Raw genomic sequence first — 17,591 nt, 5'->3', positions numbered from 1 at the left:
GGATAGGGCATCGTACGTTTGCCTATACAGTTGCCGGATGCGGTAACGTTACGCGCCTCTGCCGGGCCCACCTCGGCTGGACTCCGGCAACCCGCCGGCGCCATGGTTCCAAGGCCGACTATCGCGAAATTCCCACAAGGGAAGTATTAAGCCCCGTTGTAGTTACCTATGCGAGCAACGCCTGCAGCTGTTTGAAGCGTAATCCTGAGAGAAGTGTTGCATTAAGCATGAGGTGTCTGCACAGCAGGTCGGACAGGATCTTCCTAGTTGGGTTGTCGTTAAGCGCTTCCATGATCTGCTCGTCCACGTTATTTGAACAGCCGTAGTACCTCACATTGCCAGTAGATTTCCAAAGTTTCCAGTTCCTTAATATCAGATCAATTCACCATGTCTCCCTCAATTGCTATCGATAACACCACCCCGGATGTGGCCATTGACCACACTACTCCCGCAGTTGCAGAGTCCACCCAACCCTCCGTCGTCGGTCGTACAAATGACCTCTTCTCCCTCGGTAACCGCACAATCGTGATCACTGGTGGAGGCCGCGGTCTTGGAATCGTCCTTGCTGGTGCCGTCATCGAGGCTGGCGGCGATGTCGTCTGCCTTGACCTCCTTCCCGAACCCAGCGCAGACGAGTGGGCCTCCGTGCAGAAGTTGGCTGCTGCCCGCGGCCTGAAAGCCACATACATCAAGTGCGACATTACCGATGAACAGTCGACCGAGCAGATCCTTAAGCAAGTTGCCGCCGAGGCAATGAGCCGAGGTATGCCCATGCGCGGAGCAGTGACCTGTGCTGGTATTCAACAAATGGTTCCTGCCTTGGAATACCCAGTTGATCTGTGGAAAAAGATGTTGGATGTGAAGTGAGCGACCATACCAAGCTCCAAGACGTACGACAGCAACTGACTATCCAGCGTGATCGGAACATTTATTCCCGCGAAGCACTGCGCCCGCATCTTCAAGGAGCAGAACATCCCAGGCAGCATTGTCATGATTGCTTCCATGTCGGGCCAAATTGCTAATCGGGTTCGTTTTCGGTCCATTTGGTCTGTTGATCTAAACTAATGTGTTTGATAGGGCTTGACTTGCACCGCGTACAACTCTTCCAAGGCCGCCGTGCACCAAATGTGCCGCTCGGTGGCGCAGGAATGGGGTCAGTACGGCATCCGTGTGAACACTCTATCCGCAGGTGTATGTATCATGCTCACTGTTATAATACACGCGATTCTAATTATGCAACCAGTACATCCGCACGGCAATGACCGATGCCCTGCTTCAAGAGAAGCCCGAAGTCGAGGAGACCTGGATGCGTGGTGCGCTACTAGGCCGTCTTGGTGTCCCAGAAGACTTCAAGGCACCGACAGTATATATGCTTGCTGATGGCAGTGGGTTTATGACGGGTACGGATTTGAGAGTGGATGGTGGACATTGTGCTTCTGCTTGAATGATTGATTATTTAGTGCTTCTCAGAGGTCGGCGTTGGGATAGATACGGATATAGAATATATGTGTTGTCTAGTATTACTGATTCGACGCATGAAACGATGCATGCAGGCTGAAGCTGTAGGGTGTATTCCCCGATCGGGTAGAGGGAAGTGGGTTTCCCGATCAGGAAAAGATAGCCCACATATCAGTCTGAAGATGGCTTGATTGTGACTTGTAGATGATTCCAGATTGATGTGCTATGATGACAGTCAAAAACGAGTTAACGTAACTCCCGGCCGCACCGGCCACCCGCCCGCGCCGGCCACCCCTACCACACCGCCCTAGTATCATTGTAGTTATGTTACTACTCATTGCTGATTCACTGCCTCGGATAGAAAAAGTGGTTGCATGTAGAAACGCGTTGGGCGGTGTACTGGGTGGCCGGCGCGGGCAGGTGGCCGGTGCGGCCGGGAGTTACGTTAGTCTGCAGCTCCATAAAAGAATATAGTTAGTTAATTGATGTGTGATTGACAAAGCAGCTGTTTATCTAACTATATTCTTCGTAGCAAGGCTTGCAGATAGCATAGAATCTTGAGTGGCGATCACGTGAACCAATACAAGCACAGAGTCTGATTACCATATCATGCATAATATCATGCATAAATTCAGTTGTTCGGTCTGAAAAGATGCTGGAGTACTCTGTGGTCAGTGAATGGCTTAACTATCTACTGCGACTGATCCCTTGAGAAGTGCCCTTTTGAATATTTCCATCGTTGAACAAAGTTGATAGGAGCAGTTACATCAAACGAAGCGCTACACAAGACTCACTCTAGTAGAATCATTGAACTTGGTAAGACCAGAATCTCTCTAATACTGGCTCAGAAAGTTGGCTCAATTGGTAGATAGATCCATGTGTGCGCAATTCCATCTACTCATCAGGAACATCATCCCTAGCAAGTCTTGGAAACCCAGGCGACCAGACTGATTGTTCGTTCACCTCCACTAACGAGACTAATTACAATGTCTGAAGTCAAGGTCTGAAGCCCCAAAGCGGAAGTCTCTCTTCTAAAAGCACTCCGTATGCATCAAGTCTCTGAAGTAGCTAGAATGCTTCTGGCATAATACCTCATAATGAGCGAGCCTAATATAGCCATGAAAGGGAGGACAGGGGCGAAGGGATGAAAGCATCCAGGGTCATCCGCGGGACCTCTGATCCAATACACGAGATCGCTAATTTCCAAAATGACGTTGATCATCCCTGTCCGACATCCATTCTTGGTTATTCATTCCATGCCTGGCAAGGAATGTGCCGATAACCCAGGCAACGGGGCCTAGATCCGGGTGACAATGGAATTCTGTGTTTCTGAGCTTGTGCGACACCAGAAGGATTTGACTTAAGGGGGTTTCTTTTGGGATCAGAGCTTTTCTGGGCAATTTTACCCTGGGAGCTGAAAAGGTGGGCAGTTGTTGCTTGGCATAGTCCTCTACTGTGGTATATCATGATCGGACAAGGAAATCCATAGAACGCGCACATTGGACATTTGGGTTTGAGCAAAAAGATTGCCCATTCATGTAATATAAACCCTAATGTAAATAGTACACACTTATTGTTAAAAAAAAAAAAAAAAAAAAAAAAAAAAAAAAAAAAAAAGGAGCATTATATGTGATGTCAGAACATCTGCATGGTGGCGTCTTGATGTGTATGCTGCATCACCAAGAGTAACTGAACACGAAGATCAAGATAAAACAGTTCAACTGTGGAGCGAAACTCTCTTCTTTGTAATACTAGTATGGGGTGCTATAATTCATGTTGGTCTAACGGTCCTCTAGTAGTATGGCAGCAAATTTGTCTGAAGTGGTTGAAAGATGCAAGTCCATCTAAAAATATATATCTTCCCTAGCATGACCTGCAATTACATATAACGGCCGTTCCACTACTACAACCTTGTGCTACTACGGCTAACACTCAGTCACTAATATGAAATAAATTCTATCTATAGCTTCCAGGAGACAATCATAAATCACGGGTCTATAAGCAAGCAAGCACACCTGAGCACACCACTCTTATAGCTTAGAGTGGATGCATTTCTACAAGCAGTGAATCAGTCGATGACCTGCATCCGTGGCCACGTTCCAGGCCTTAAGATTCCCTCATCCCCCCAGCAATCCAGCCAATCTACACCAATTGGAACTGCTACCATACCTCTCTAACAGCACCGCAAACCTCACAGTGCAAGAAATGTCATGTCGATAAAAAATCTACAAGACTTCTAATCATATCTAGAGGGGCAGATTGTGGTGTACATATGTAGGTGGGACAATCCCCCTGATTTTTGTGGATGTACAACCCCCAAGGAAGCCACCATCGGCCAACCCCTTCCAACATCAAGGTGTTGAGCCAGGGGGCGCAACCTTCGCAACCCCTCAACCATATCATTACCCCTAAAACCCCTCTCACCTATGTTATCAACACTTACTCTCTTGTTTTCGTTAACTGATATCCTTCCACGGATCTAGCATCACTTGCGTCAGGAGTAACTACATCTCTACAGCCGCATTTTACCTAAGCAGCATGAATATGACGAGTCCACTCAGCCAGTCGACAGATCATCCACTGATACAGAAAGAGAGACGCACTGCATCTGGATCAACTCCTCTCCCCACAGTCCCTGAAGCCGCGTCCATCGCATCAACTCCCGAACTACAACAAGGGGAATTCAATCCAGCAGATGGAGCAAAGCCATCCTCACCATTCTATCGCCATGCCACACCATCATTAACTATCGACCGACTAAAAAAGGCAGCCAAAGCGACGACAACACGATACAGCCCCCTTGATCCCGAAGACCCGCCCACGGTTCACCGACAGCCAGTGGAATGCGCGAACCACCGTGAGTCGAAGCTCTGGGCTCAGAAGAAGCGACGCTGCGGATGGATGCAGAGACTGAGCCGCAAGCAACGCATGGCAGTCAAGGCGACGATTGCTGTCGTGACAGTTGGGACCATGGTTGCGATCGCGCTAGGAATCACTGCTGCTGTTGGAGGGGCCGTGTGGAAGTCTGATACCCAGCAGGTGGTGATTGGGGGGTAGGTGGGTGGCTGGTGGTCAGTCTGGTGTGAAGTGTGGCAGCCAGATCTGTCTCTAGGGAGTTGAAGGTTCTGTCGGCAATCGCTCCAGACACACAATGCGTGATTCGGGCGAACTGGAACTGCGGTACAAACAAGGCGTCATGGGCTAAGGATGTAATCAAGGGTTGGGCAAGGGTTGCAAAGGGTGGAGGGTTGAGCTTCTGTGTACATGTGAGTGTAATGGCAGGGAGCACTTGTACATAAATTGCCATGACACACGCTTCAGGCTGTGATTACAGGTATGGCGTTGAATGGATGGGCTTTGATGATAGACCTTTCCTATACCGAGAGAAGAGCAATTGCTGCGGAAGCAGTTGGTGCCTGACGTGGTAGATCCGGGTGCCTGGCTGCCTGAGTTAATTGACACTAAGCTAAGCGGGAGTGCTCACGTGACGCACACGAACTACAAAAAGCGGGCGGCAGCGACGATCTTTCCTCTTCTTTTTTTCTTTCTTCTACATACATCGAAAAGCTTTAACAGAGCCTGCCACGACCGTCGTCCAGCCTTCTCCACGGCGACGTGTTGCCTTCGGTCTACGGACTGATCGGCTCTGGAGAGTAATATTCCTTGATAGGAAGTTTGTCTCTCGTTGGGTCCTCTTCAGTGAGGGCGATGAGGGGTGAATGTCGATGACGGGATACATCTCATTTTTAAACACCAATGAATATGAATAAAAACATCTTAATATTGATCATTTTTCGATGAATCAACGTACACCTGCATAAATTTTAATATCAGTAGTCGACTCATCGAATTGAGAACATATCAGATCCCACAGTCCTGTTCAATGAACCTTCGATTGAAGGCAGGGAGAAAATTTGCTAGCTGCCGCGGAGAGTCTGGCATGCGGGCAGAAGTAAGCCACGCGACGCGGCGTCCGAACTGACAGCCGAACTGGCTGGCTTACAGTATTCACCTTTCCCTAAGCTATCTGCAGGTGTCGATGGCGTAATGACCATCAAAGTAAACTAACCTTCCTCATCAGCCGGCCAGTATTAGACATCCCCAAAGCAAGCGATGACGATCTGATGTTTTACGTGGTTCAGGCATTCCAGTCCCCTGTTTTCCGCGCGATTCATTCCCCAGGAATGCTGACGGCACAATGGGATGGTGTCTCCTGCGACGACGGGAGCTGAGGATGCTCTGCCCATCGGCCACAGGACCTGGTCTGAACCATTCCTCAAGGCATTCTCCGGTCAAAACAATGTCCGACTAGCTTTGTTTGTTGTAGTGGTTGTAAGACGGCTGCATACCAAAGGAAATGGCCGCCGAAGGGATCGAAAATAAAAGGTGCAACAAGGTCCTATGATACTGCGTTCACGAGTTATCCAAATTGCCAGAGCCTGGTCTTTCTTTTATTCGGTCAGTCTTTGGTTACGTTCCTTCTTAACTGATCTTCCCTTGGCCCGTTTGGCCGAAGTCATTCGTTGATAAAGATCTATTCGTCCCTGTATTCTATCCTTTCGAAATAACTTTTACCATTGTAATCTTGCGACAATATGAAGGGACTTCAAAGCGGAATCAGCATTGCCATGCTCGCCAGCATGGCCAAGGCTACACTTATCTCGGGAGAAAGTGGTGTGGATGGTGGACAAGGAGCATCGCTGCCGATTACCAATGGTTTTAGCTCCACTGCGAATGAGGAGCATTCCGACGATCATGCCGTTGATGTTGATGCGAAGAAGAAGTTCGTGGATGAGCATGCTCACCGCGGCCACCACTGGCCTAGGGAGGAAATCAACCAAAAAGGCAATGGAAATGACAACGAACACTACTACGACCCGCACATCAATGTCAAGTCGAACACAGTGAACGAGTCTCACGAGGGTGACCATTCGGTTCATGTTGACAAGAACCTGGGTGCTGTGAAAGGTGCGACTCACAGCCGCCCACACCACCACGGTCGGTCAGAGCCTGACCTGATCAATGGTGAAAGTGGAATTGATACAAGCAACTCTGCATCGTTGCCGGTGACGAACGGTTTCTCGTCTACTGTCAATGAGGCGCACAGCGACGACCACTCGTCTAAGGTCAACAAAGACAAGACGGTTGTCGACGACGACAAGCACCACCACCCTCACGGTCACCACTGGGTGCGAGACGACAAGGACCTGATCAGCGGGGAATCGGGTATCGACACGGGCAACTCTGCATCACTGCCCATTACGAACGGATTCTCTTCCACCGTAAATGAAGCTCACTCAGATGATCACTCTGCTGATATCGACAAGGATAAGACTGTGGTGGACAAGGAGCACCCGGAGCACGCAAAGCACCCCAAGCACCCGGAGCACCACCACTGGGTGCGAGGCAGTGACGACCTGATCAAGGGGGAGTCAGGCATTGATACCGGAAATTCTGCTTCCCTGCCGATCACGAATGAATTTTCGTCCTCCTATAACGAAGCGAGCAAGGACAACCATGCAGTGGATGTTAATAAGGATGACACGGCTGTCGTCGAGCCTGAGCATCCGAAAGAGCACAATTGGCCGCACCACCACCCCCGTGGTGAACGTGAAGCACCAACCTTGATCAACGGGGAGTCTGGCATCGATACCGGCAATTCTGCATCACTGCCCATCACGAATGGATTCTCGTCTAGCTATAACGAAGCGACCGAGGATAACCACGCCGTTGATTTCAACAAAGACGACACGGCCGTGGTTGAGCCAGGACATCCTGAAAAGCACGACCGGCCGCACCACCATGTTCGCGGGGAACGTGAAGAACCCACTCTGATCAACGGGGAGTCTGGAATTGATACCGGGAACTCTGCTACAATTCCAATTACTAATGCATTCAGCTCTGAATACAACGAGGCTAGCAAGGATGACCATTCTGTGGACGTGGACAAGAAGAAGAGCGTGTTCGATGACGCGCACCACGGGCACCCCGACCACCCCAACTTGCCACACCCCCATGTTCCACGGGATCTTATCTCTGGCGAGTCTGGGATCGATACTGGCAATGAGGCAGTTATCCCTATCACAAACGCTTTCAGTTCTACAGACAATGAGTCTTATGACGACGATCACTCTGCGGATGTCAATGTCAAGGACACCGATGTCACCAAACAGGCCCACCCGCACCGCCATCCCCATTGGCCTCGGGACCTAATCTCAGGAGAGTCTGGGATTGACACCGGGAATGAAGCAATTATTCCGATTACCAACGTCTTCAGCTCCACGGACAATGAGTCATACAAGGACAACCATTCGGCAGATGTCAACGTCAAGGACACTGATGTGACAGGGCCTGAGCACCGCCCTCACCATCATCATGAACGTGATTTGATCAAGGGGGAGTCAGGTATTGACACCGGTAACTCGGCTTCACTACCCTTCACAAACGTGGGGTCCAACGAAGTCAATGAAGTATCTGAGGATGATCACTCCGCGGATGTCAAGCATAAGGATACTGTTGTCAAGACACCCTCGCACCACCATCCCCACCCTCATTGGCCCCGTGATCTGATCAAGTGTGAAAGCGGTATTGACACGGGCAACTCTGCTAGTCTGCCGATCACCAACAGCTTCGCATCTCAGGTAAATGAAGCTAGTAAGGACGATCACTCCGTTGATGTGGACTCGAAAGACACGGCGATTAAGTACAAGCCGGACCCCAAGCCGGTTCCAGTGCCTGTGCCCGTGCATCACCCTCACGGACATTGGCCTCGGGATTTGATCAAGGGCGAGTCAGGAATTGACACTGGCAACTCAGCTACTCTTCCCATTACCAATGCGTTTGGTTCCCAGTATAACGAAGCTAGTAAGGATGACCACTCGGTGGACACAGATACGAAGAACACCGTGGTGAAGGAGCAGCCAGACCCAAAGCCAGTGCCTGTGCCGGTACCTGTCCATGGACATCCCCACCCCCATCACCCACGCGACTTGATCAAGGGAGAATCTGGCATTGACACCGGCAACTCTGCTACAATTCCAATTACTAATGCATTCAGCTCTCAGTACAACGAGGCTAGCAAGGATGATCACTCTGTGGATGCCGACGTAAAGGACACGGCTGTGAAGGGGGTGCCTGTCCACCATGGCCGCCCAGACCACCACCATGCTCGCGACTTGATCAAGGGAGAATCTGGCATTGACACCGGGAACTCTGCTACAATTCCAATTACTAATGCATTCAGCTCTGAGTACAACGAGGCTAGCAAGGATGACCACTCTGTGGATGCCGACGTAAAGGACACGGCTGTGAAAGGGGTGCCTGTCTACCATGGCCGCCCAGACCACCACCATGCTCGTGATCTGATCAACGGAGAATCGGGAATTGATACCGGCAACTCTGCAAGCATTCCTATCACCAATGTCTTCTCATCCCAGGAGAATGAAGCGCACCAGGATGACCACTCCGTGGATGCAGATATCAAAGATACAGCAATTGATCGTCCCGAGCACGGACACTTGCACGGACACCCACATCTACCCCGGGACCTGATCAAGGGTGAGTCAGGTATTGACACAGGAAACTCTGCAACCATCCCGATTACGAATGTTTTCTCGTCTGAATATAACGAAGCTGATAAGGATGATCACTCCGTTGATGTGGACTCCAAGAAAACCGATGTGGATGAGCCGCACCGGCACCATCACCGCGCAGACGACAGTCTCATTCAGGGTGAATCTGGAATCGACACTGGGAACTCCGCCATCCTCCCAGTCACCAATGTATACGGCCAGGCTACCAATGAAGCTTACAGTGATGACCACTCTGTCTCCGCCGACGTGAAGGACACTGACGTGGACGCTCATCATGAGCCAACTGAGCCCCACGACTCGCATGATCCGCATGACTCCAGCAAACCACATGATGTTGGAGTCGACCCCATTGCTCACTCCGGCGAAGATGATTCGGCCAAGGACGTTGACTCGAGCTCAAGCTGCGCCTCACCAGTCGTCCACGAGATTGTCCACACGGTTACCCGCACATTGAGCGGTGGTCCAAGTCGGAACACTGGACTCCCTGAACACGGAGGACATGGGGCACCCGTCTTCAACGAGCCTTTCACAGGGGCCGTTGATGCTGTCGCTCAATCCACACCCGCCTACAATGCACCAGAGGTTGCCGCAGGAGCCGCAGAGTCCACACCCTTCTACAATGCCCAAGCCCAGCCAACCGGGCCCAGCATCGAGTCCGTTCCCATATACAACGCACCTGCCGAGTCCACGCCAGCTGCCGCCCCGTCCAACCCCATGTACAATGCCGCTGCTTCCATCGCCGACCCAACTGGTGTATCAGCCCTGTACAACTCTGACCTCTCGGAACCAGAGCATGTACCTGACGTCGCGGCATCCTCTGCAGCACAACAGCCCGTGGCCATGAGCTCCAACGTCGCCATGGACCCTGCCCCTACTGCCCCCTTCCCCGGCAACCTGGACAGCATCGCCTCGACCATCACCATCCAAGAGGCCTCCACCTTCCATATGATCCCTGTCTACGTTCCTGCACCCACTGAAGCCTTCCGTGGAGCCGCAGCCGCCAGCAGCCTCGGGGTTCCCACACCCAAGCCCAGTGGCTCTGTGGCTTCCGAGCCATCTTTCCGCTACGACCTGCCGGGACCGTCCTCCACGCCTTCCCCCTCGGCAAACAGCATCATGTTCACTGGCGCAGGCGCACAGGTTGCTCCGGTGCATGGCTTCTTCCCCATCGTCACAGGTCTGGTCGCCCTTATGGCCCTGATCTTGTAAAAGCTATGCAGCAGCAGATTATCCGTGGATCCATTATTCCCGAGAATGTCCCATACATTTCATGTCATTCTTTTGCCTAATCATCTATATCGGATGCTCTTCGTTCATAATCCGTGTCACTCGCTTTCAGCATTAATTGATTTGCATGTATCTGTTACCTTTTTCTCGAGAACTTAATCCAACCATGCTTGATGTGCTTTCACTTCTAGTCATCCACGTAGCTTGGCCTTATACGCACCATTCAGCGGCTCTAAATCTATTAGGTAGCAAGCCGTCTAGCCCCCTTACATAGGCATTTTCACCGCATATACGTACGTGTATGCATGTCGCAGAGCTAGCCATGTGGCATCTTCAAATTGGCGGTGTGCAGCAACAGTAATTCTACTATAACAGTCAAAGTTTTGGTTTGATGAAATCATATTGTTAAAGCATCAGAGCACCATTCTCGAAGCTTACCTACTGGAATCTTGTGTATTTGGAAATGGTTCTTGTCTAATAGAAGACAACCCAACCCCATACTCGGTACAAATGCGCTACCACTCCTTGTTACTATAGTCTGTAGGTATGGCGGTTTTATAAGGTGAAAGTATAGTACATGCTATTTACAAAATATACATATATATATATATATACGAGTTCATGGGAAGATGGAATATCGGAGAGAATGCTGAGCAAAACGAAGAAGAGGGAATAGTTATGGCAGGAGTGGGTGGAGATATATTAAATGGTAGTATGGAAGAAGTTCAGTTCATTCGGTAGTAACTTATCAAATGATTGACCGCTTAGAGCTTGATGAATATAAGTGAAATGCCTTTCGATCAGCCAGCCACATACTTTACTACGTTCGCCACCTAGATACCTATCGATGATTTGTCTGTGGATATGATAACTGGATTGGCATACGATTACAGCATGCATGTGTCGGAGCTTATATTGAGTTTTGTGTGGAAATGGGGCATTTCAGTACAAAGGTACACCGTGTTTGGTTTGTGCGGCTGTATACATTATTCGACTACGGTGTACCTGTTTTGGTTTGGTCTATTTCATTGGAGGCGAACATATTAGATTCTGCTGTACAGGTTGCAATGGAATGTTTTATTGGATATTAGAAGGTCTGTAATACTTGCCGTGCCATTTCTCAAAGTCAATGGTCCTTCATTGTGCATAAGCTTCGATTGTTCCAACGGTGTAGTGATATGTACTTGATGAGCTTAACGATGCATGTCGGAGAATAATCTATCCAATTGATCTCAAGCTGATGCCAGCGAATGTTCTGATTAGGGTGCGCTAGAGACGGACGCGATGTGTTGTGATATATGTGATTTGTTCGTGGGGAGGAGATTCTATCAACTAACATATCACCTTTCTATGACGAAGAGGGTCGTTCGAAATGTCCATCTCGGTAGTAAGAAGCCCAGCCCAAGATGCTCGTGATACTCACCCGACAGAACCTGGACACAGCAGGTTTAAAGAGTGTCTGTCTGCCACTCCGCCATCTAGGCAGACGTCTCAAGACTCGCAAGCCGACGACCGAGACGACCGAGACGACTCAGTCCCCGACGGTGGTACAGCAGCGTGGCTGATTGTGGTGGGTGGATGGTGTGCGATGTTTTCCAGTTACGGATGGCTCCATAGTAGGTTTCTGCGTGGACGGTGGATGAGAAGACCGGGATATTCAGAACAACTGACAATCATATCAATTTGACGATAGGTATTGGCGTGTTCCAGAACTACTATCAGAATGTCATGTTTCCAGGCTATCCTGCGAGTACGATCGCGTGGATCCCTTCATTCGAAGTCTTCTTCATGCTTGCCTTGGTAAGAAGATAGATTGCTCATCGGATCTCATGTTCTGCATACTGATACTGTGAGAGATATACAGGGTCCTATTGTCGGCCGGCTGAGTGATACTTTCGGACCGCGCGCAGTCGTCATCGGAGGCTCATTTTTTCATATTTTTGGGGTCATGATGGCTTCTATATCCACGGAATACTATCAGGTTCTGCTCGCACAGGGCATCTGTAGTCCAATAGGACTCTGCGCCATAGCGCAGCCAGTCTTGAGTGTCATTCCTGATTGGTTCAACAAACGGCGCGGATTGGCATACGGAATCATCTCGTCTTCGTCAGGGATCGCGGGTATCATATTGCCCATCATGGTTAACCGACTCATTCCCAAAGTCGGCTTCGGTTGGGCCATGCGGATCGTCGCATTCATGATGTTATTTTTTCTTATCATCGCTGGTCTCACTGTAAGGGAGCGCGTGCCTCCACGCCCAGAGGTTTTGAATCGAGAGAACCTCCTGCACCCTTTCCGAGATGTGAATATGGTCCTGCTTCTTGCCGGCGGCACTTTGCTGAGCTTTGGTATATGGGTCCCAAGTAACTATATTGTCACATCGTCATTGGCTGTGGGAATGCAGAACAATCTGTCGCAGTACCTCGTATCTATTCAGAATGCTGGAAGGTGTGTTTCTGACCCCACTTCTTCATAATACCATGCATATACTGATGTACGTCGTAGTCTCTTTGGACGATTCTTTTCTGGCTTTTTTGCAGACAAGATCGGCGCATACAACACTCTTATCTCAAGTACTGTCTGCTCCGGTCTCCTGGTGCTCGCGCTTTGGATCCCAGGTATTAACAACTCAGCAATCATCACTTTTGATGTACTGTTTGGAGTCACGTCGGGGGCCTACTATACTATTTTCGTGGCTTTGGTGGCACCCATAGCCCCACCTCGAGAAATTGGATACTGGGTTGGGCTGAACTTTTTCTTTGCATCAATCGCGGGACTTGTAACAGGGTCCATTGGAGGAGCAATATTAGCCTATGACGGCGGGTCTTACTGGGGAATGAAGGTCTACTCCGGCGTACTCCTGCTTGCGGGCAGTGTATTTGTGATGGGGACGCGGCTGCGACTGACGAGATTGGCACTGTGTGCCAAATGTTGAGCTCCTATCGCCTCATCTCATAGCCTTGTGTATGTATGTAGTGTCTTTGCCTCGCTGCACGACACTGGCATGGAGACCAGGAGCCGATCGTGGATGGGTTGACTGGGGGGAGTTTGCGACCGAAAAAAAAACTGATACTATGCAGCGCTGAATTGGAGAATAATATTTATGAGCACTGAGGCAGACACAGATAAGGCCTCTATAAAGTATCATTCCACGGAGGGTGGTTGTTGAAGTGAAGCTTAAAGCCATTGTTCCTGAGGATGCCCTCTGATTGGCCGGGAAGGGTCCCGAATGCTGAGTCAGGTATGGCCATGGCGATGACGTTATACAGAATAAAGTGCTGAAGATGCTGAAGGGGCAAATCAGATATCGGAAACGAAAAAAGACCATCTGTGAATGGTGTACCTGTCAGATGGGCAGTAATGTTGCAAACCATGATGTGGTGGTATCGAAAGGGCGGGTGGTGATAGTATGGGCAACGTATAGCGGGTACCTTAGGGACTGACGTGATTTGCCTTCGTCTCCAAATTGGATGACCTGAGTCAATGGAACTTTCGGCTAGACTTGGGTTGGAGTATTCCATAGATCCTTGCATGTTTCATCATCGATTGACTGGTTCCCTGCGCTCGGATGCACGTTGGGACCCTGCTGATATCATAGCCTCATCATGGCCCAGACTCAATTTGCGCCTGGACAGTGACATCAGATGTCAGTCCAGCCCGACTCATCAGTTATATAAACTAACTTGGCCTGGTGGTCTCTTGCCCATCCAGATCAAACCTAAACAAGCTCGACAAAAATAAAATCCACTCAATTCAACTCGAAAACCTCACCAAGCTCAATTACTACCATAACACTCAATATGTCTTCTGATCCTCACCGCGGCGGACGTCTCGAGGACATGGCTCCCGAGGGCACTCGCATTCCCAATGATGCAGGCATCATGAACACAATCCCCTCCGTTCCTCGCCCTGATCAGCGCTCCGAAGATTCTCAGTTCGATAACTACGGTATCGCTCACCCGACCTCCGCCTTTGCCGCCGACAACGCCACCGATATGCCTCGCAGCACTAGAGACATGGCTCCCTCAGGCGAAGTCATCACCGGAACCGGTGATAGTTTCCCGGCTGAAGGCGAGTCCAAGAGGAACCTGATCGGCACCAATCACCCTGGTGCCAAGGGTGAGTCCAGAAACCTGAAGCACTCCAATCTCAACCGCAGTGGTTATGAGCGGTTCTCCGGGGAGGACGAAGATGCTATTGGCGAGCATCAGATCCGAAACGAGTAAATGAAATGCATATCTGGGATATGCTTGACATGAACATGATGTATTATAGATGAACGAAACGATATTTTTATTGCATGCTACGTTTGGTCCAGTTGTAGAGTTTCTTCATCGTATAGTTAGCCTATAAATCCTCGGTAAATCTCGTCGAGAACATCGCGCTTGCGTTTGCGGTCTGCTCGTTCGGCCTCTTCGGCTTCATCATCAGGCTCACCCTCGGGTTCCCGTGAGGCCCAGGTGCGAATGGTTCCGTCGCCGTGGGCCGAAAACATCTCGATCCCTTCTCCTGAGGCACCGTTGCCGCGCCAAGCAAGGGCGTTGATCCTCGCAGCGCTGAGGGCACTGGAGCGGCCCTGAAACTGCTGCCGACCGGTCACAAGACCCGGTACGCGAAGAAGCTTGACAAAAGCCCCCTCTCGAAGTTCAAACATGAAGATCTCCCCACGGTCATCTCTCTCATTGAAGTTTGGCCATAAGAGCGTTTCTTGCCCAGAGGTGACCACTCCGCGAGGTATGACAAGCGGTGCCCGTTCAGCTAGGTGTGAACTCACACTGTTCCGGACACGCTGACCAAAGTGTACAAGCGTGTTTGCACCTGTCCCAGCATCCCAGACTCGAATCCGTGAGTCCTGACCAGCGGTCACCAGGTGACTACCGGTAGACGTCCACCGGACACCGGTCACAGCGCCATTATGGGCTCGAGCGTGCGGCGAGAATGCGGGGCGGCTCTGGTAGGATGCTGGGGTGGATCCCGGGCGCACGAGCCCAATAGCATCATCCATGTCTAGTGCTGCGATCGCTGAATTGTGGCCTCCCCGGCGGATGTCGAAGAGGATTACTCTATTGTCTGCCGACGCAGAAGCCAGGATGTGTGGCTGATGAGGAGCCCATGATACGGACAGGACTGAAGATTCATGTCCAGGGAGACCATGTGTCGACAGACCTGAACGTAGGTCAAGTAGTCGGACCGGCTTCTCCGAGGTACCTACTGCAATGAGCAAAGGAGACGCAGGATTTAACGACAGCGAATGGGTGTACGGTGTGCAGTCTAGATTGAATGTGTGCACAGGTGTTATAGCCGCTGGCGCTAAAGCTGAAAGCTTGAGCGTGCCATCGTACGAGGTTGTCAAGATAGTAGACGGTGTGGGATCAAATGGGTATATGGAGACAGAAGTAATGGCACGTGTGTGGGCATCTTCGTGCGAGGCTCTGTTTACAGATGCCACGGACTGGTGCACATGTTTCAAATCTGAGCCTCGTGACTCCAAATCCCAGAGATGAATTGAAGGGTCTGCACCCCCAGAGACCATGCTGTCTACCGTTAATTGGAGCTAGGCACAGGATGAGTGTAACATACAATCGGCCGTCATAGTGATCGATGGCGAGCACATTCACTCCCGCCTTGTGAGCAAATACCTCATCATCAAAAATCAAGCCTGCATCCTCTTGACTTCCTCCCAAAAGAATGTCTCTACGTGCCGAGAAGCGAATGCCAGGCGCCGGCTCGAGCTGTTGAATAAGTCGCGTGGTTTGTGCGACATGAAAGGTCGAGGGACTTACGGACCCCAGAACCCTATTGAGAAGATACGCATTCATTCATTAGGCCAACAGAGCCCTTCTCCGAGCTCCGTGAAAATATATCTGGACAAGGCAGATAAGTTGTTGTGATGAGTAGATGGAATGACTCGCTCTCACATGACCGCAACACCTGCCGGAGAAAGGTTGTGCCGGAATGCCAATCACGAAGGGGAAAATCTTCCGGGCGTCGCAAAAGCAATCGGAAGTATCAACTTGCCCGCCGGCAGAGTCTCCAGCTGTCCGGTTCTCCCTGGGAACAGGCTTCCTGATGCTTTCGCACGGGCGGCTCTAGCTAATCCGGGACTATGTCCTACGGCAAATCCCTTGCATTGAGCCAGAATTCCTTCGTCCGACCTCCCACCCCCGATGTCGTCGAAGTCCAAGAACAAGATGAGTTTGGCGCCAGGCGACAGAAGCGACAAGCGACTGTTTATGATGCCGTTGCCGGTTCGTCTTCATATGGATTGTCTCCCACTTCAGCAGACTGACTGTGTCCAGGTCGGGTGAATCATCATGGCTTTCTGCCATCGGCCCCTTTCTCTTCCAAATACCGCGATACCGCATCGTCCAGCACTCGTCCAGTCCGTCCGGAGGAAGTTCTTTTCCGTCGACAAAACGCCCCGCAGCGCTACGAAGAAAACGATTTCTACTTTGCTCATGAGGCCCTCCCACCCAGCTGCCCCCTACCCAGCTCCGAGTTGCTCGAGGCCATTCACGCATATTCGGCCGACTACTATGACCATGCGACGATCGACGGAGGACGGGATGATTACCAGAGCATGGACGAGACGGCGTTGTTAGCTATGGGGATTTTGATGGAGGAAATGGCCAAGGAATCTCTGGGTGAAACCGGAGACATGGTGCTCGTGGAGGGAGAGGAAATCCCGACCGACGAATTACCACTAGCCCCTCAGCTCAGCCGAAATATGCGCCGCAAAAGAGCAAATACCGGTCAGAGTAGTACGATGGCGAGCTCGGGTGACGAGTTAGAGAGCGTGGTGGTGAATAAGAGGCGGCCAAAGAAGCGCAAGTTGGGTCGTAAAATGACCTCCGCAACTGAGCTGGATATGGAAGATGATGAGCGGTGGTGAGGTTTAGCAAGCTACTCAGCAGTTATTGTACCTGTGGCGTGGTTTACCTTCCACAAATACTGTTGCATCATCCATTCGGGCACCAATCCAGTCGCATACTCCTATGGTGACCACTCATCGTTAGGGCGCCAGAACCAGAGATTGAGGACAATACGATACGCGAGGATTGATATCAACATTGCTTGGCTGGATGCGCAACTGTAAGGGACCAAAGATCTCATCTTTCAGCAAGCCACTAGATTAAGACGCATTTGGCTCGTGGGTACTGCAAGCTTGTCTCGGCTCTAGCCAAGTCCTTACTTTCGACTGTCCAAATGGGGTAGCAATAAGAAGCCTCATGTCTTTGCTCCCTATACGACCAGTCACCTCGGCCAGCCCCAGTCAATCTCACGAGCCAGAGCCCTATGCATGTTGCACATCGC

General features: G+C 50.6%; 7 protein-coding genes across 7 annotated transcripts; 6 read left to right on the top strand and 1 right to left on the bottom strand.

The window, feature by feature from the left end:
- Window positions 1-387: 387 nt before the first annotated feature.
- On the top strand, window positions 388-1,444 carry BO83DRAFT_363100 (oxidoreductase, short chain dehydrogenase/reductase family; the record flags this gene model as incomplete). The annotated part of the gene is made up of 4 exons (XM_025529553.1): window positions 388-863; window positions 915-1,026; window positions 1,078-1,191; window positions 1,244-1,444. 4 exons carry the CDS (start codon window positions 388-390, stop codon window positions 1,442-1,444), a joined length of 903 nt encoding a protein of 300 aa, XP_025386957.1.
- A 2,552-nt stretch (window positions 1,445-3,996) lies between these two features.
- On the top strand, window positions 3,997-4,515 carry BO83DRAFT_438310 (uncharacterized protein; the record flags this gene model as incomplete). Its single annotated transcript, XM_025536083.1, has 1 exon — window positions 3,997-4,515. The coding sequence occupies one exon, from the start codon at window positions 3,997-3,999 to the stop codon at window positions 4,513-4,515; it is 519 nt and encodes a 172-aa protein (XP_025386956.1).
- Window positions 4,516-6,053: 1,538 nt separating this feature from the next.
- Window positions 6,054-10,442, top strand: CweA (putative GPI anchored protein; the record flags this gene model as incomplete). The annotated part of the gene is made up of 11 exons (XM_025534101.1): window positions 6,054-6,857; window positions 6,885-6,943; window positions 6,965-7,475; window positions 7,503-7,727; window positions 7,752-7,839; window positions 7,864-7,904; window positions 7,938-8,135; window positions 8,163-8,201; window positions 8,244-8,296; window positions 8,324-8,339; window positions 8,373-10,442. The coding sequence occupies 11 exons, from the start codon at window positions 6,054-6,056 to the stop codon at window positions 10,257-10,259; spliced, it is 3,921 nt and encodes a 1,306-aa protein (XP_025386955.1). The 3' UTR covers window positions 10,260-10,442.
- Window positions 10,443-11,649: 1,207 nt separating this feature from the next.
- BO83DRAFT_315686 (MFS general substrate transporter) lies at window positions 11,650-13,212 on the top strand (the record flags this gene model as incomplete). The annotated part of the gene is made up of 4 exons (XM_025527635.1): window positions 11,650-11,893; window positions 11,971-12,077; window positions 12,142-12,725; window positions 12,783-13,212. 4 exons carry the CDS (start codon window positions 11,650-11,652, stop codon window positions 13,210-13,212), a joined length of 1,365 nt encoding a protein of 454 aa, XP_025386954.1.
- A 789-nt stretch (window positions 13,213-14,001) lies between these two features.
- Window positions 14,002-14,561, top strand: BO83DRAFT_379371 (uncharacterized protein). The gene has a single exon (XM_025531491.1). The coding sequence runs from the start codon at window positions 14,078-14,080 to the stop codon at window positions 14,501-14,503; it is 426 nt and encodes a 141-aa protein (XP_025386953.1). The 5' UTR covers window positions 14,002-14,077; the 3' UTR covers window positions 14,504-14,561.
- A 58-nt stretch (window positions 14,562-14,619) lies between these two features.
- On the bottom strand, window positions 14,620-16,096 carry BO83DRAFT_315197 (WD repeat protein; the record flags this gene model as incomplete). The annotated part of the gene is made up of 2 exons (XM_025527610.1): window positions 14,620-15,811; window positions 15,858-16,096. The coding sequence occupies 2 exons, from the start codon at window positions 16,094-16,096 to the stop codon at window positions 14,620-14,622; spliced, it is 1,431 nt and encodes a 476-aa protein (XP_025386952.1).
- Window positions 16,097-16,383: 287 nt separating this feature from the next.
- Window positions 16,384-17,169, top strand: BO83DRAFT_315603 (uncharacterized protein; the record flags this gene model as incomplete). Its single annotated transcript, XM_025527628.1, has 2 exons — window positions 16,384-16,525; window positions 16,577-17,169. 2 exons carry the CDS (start codon window positions 16,384-16,386, stop codon window positions 17,167-17,169), a joined length of 735 nt encoding a protein of 244 aa, XP_025386951.1.
- Window positions 17,170-17,591: the final 422 nt, after the last annotated feature.

This window comes from Aspergillus eucalypticola (assembly GCF_003184535.1).
Source record: "Aspergillus eucalypticola CBS 122712 chromosome Unknown BO83scaffold_16, whole genome shotgun sequence".
NCBI lineage: Eukaryota > Fungi > Ascomycota > Eurotiomycetes > Eurotiales > Aspergillaceae > Aspergillus > Aspergillus eucalypticola.
The sequence above is the reverse complement of the archived record's forward strand: the minus strand, read 5'-3'. Positions and strand labels throughout refer to the sequence as shown.

Bases quoted from the DNA above. Each gene is read 5' to 3' on its own strand.
- BO83DRAFT_379371 (XM_025531491.1), top strand. From the start codon at position 14,078: ATGTCTTCTGATCCTCACCGCGGCGGACGTCTCGAGGACATGGCTCCC.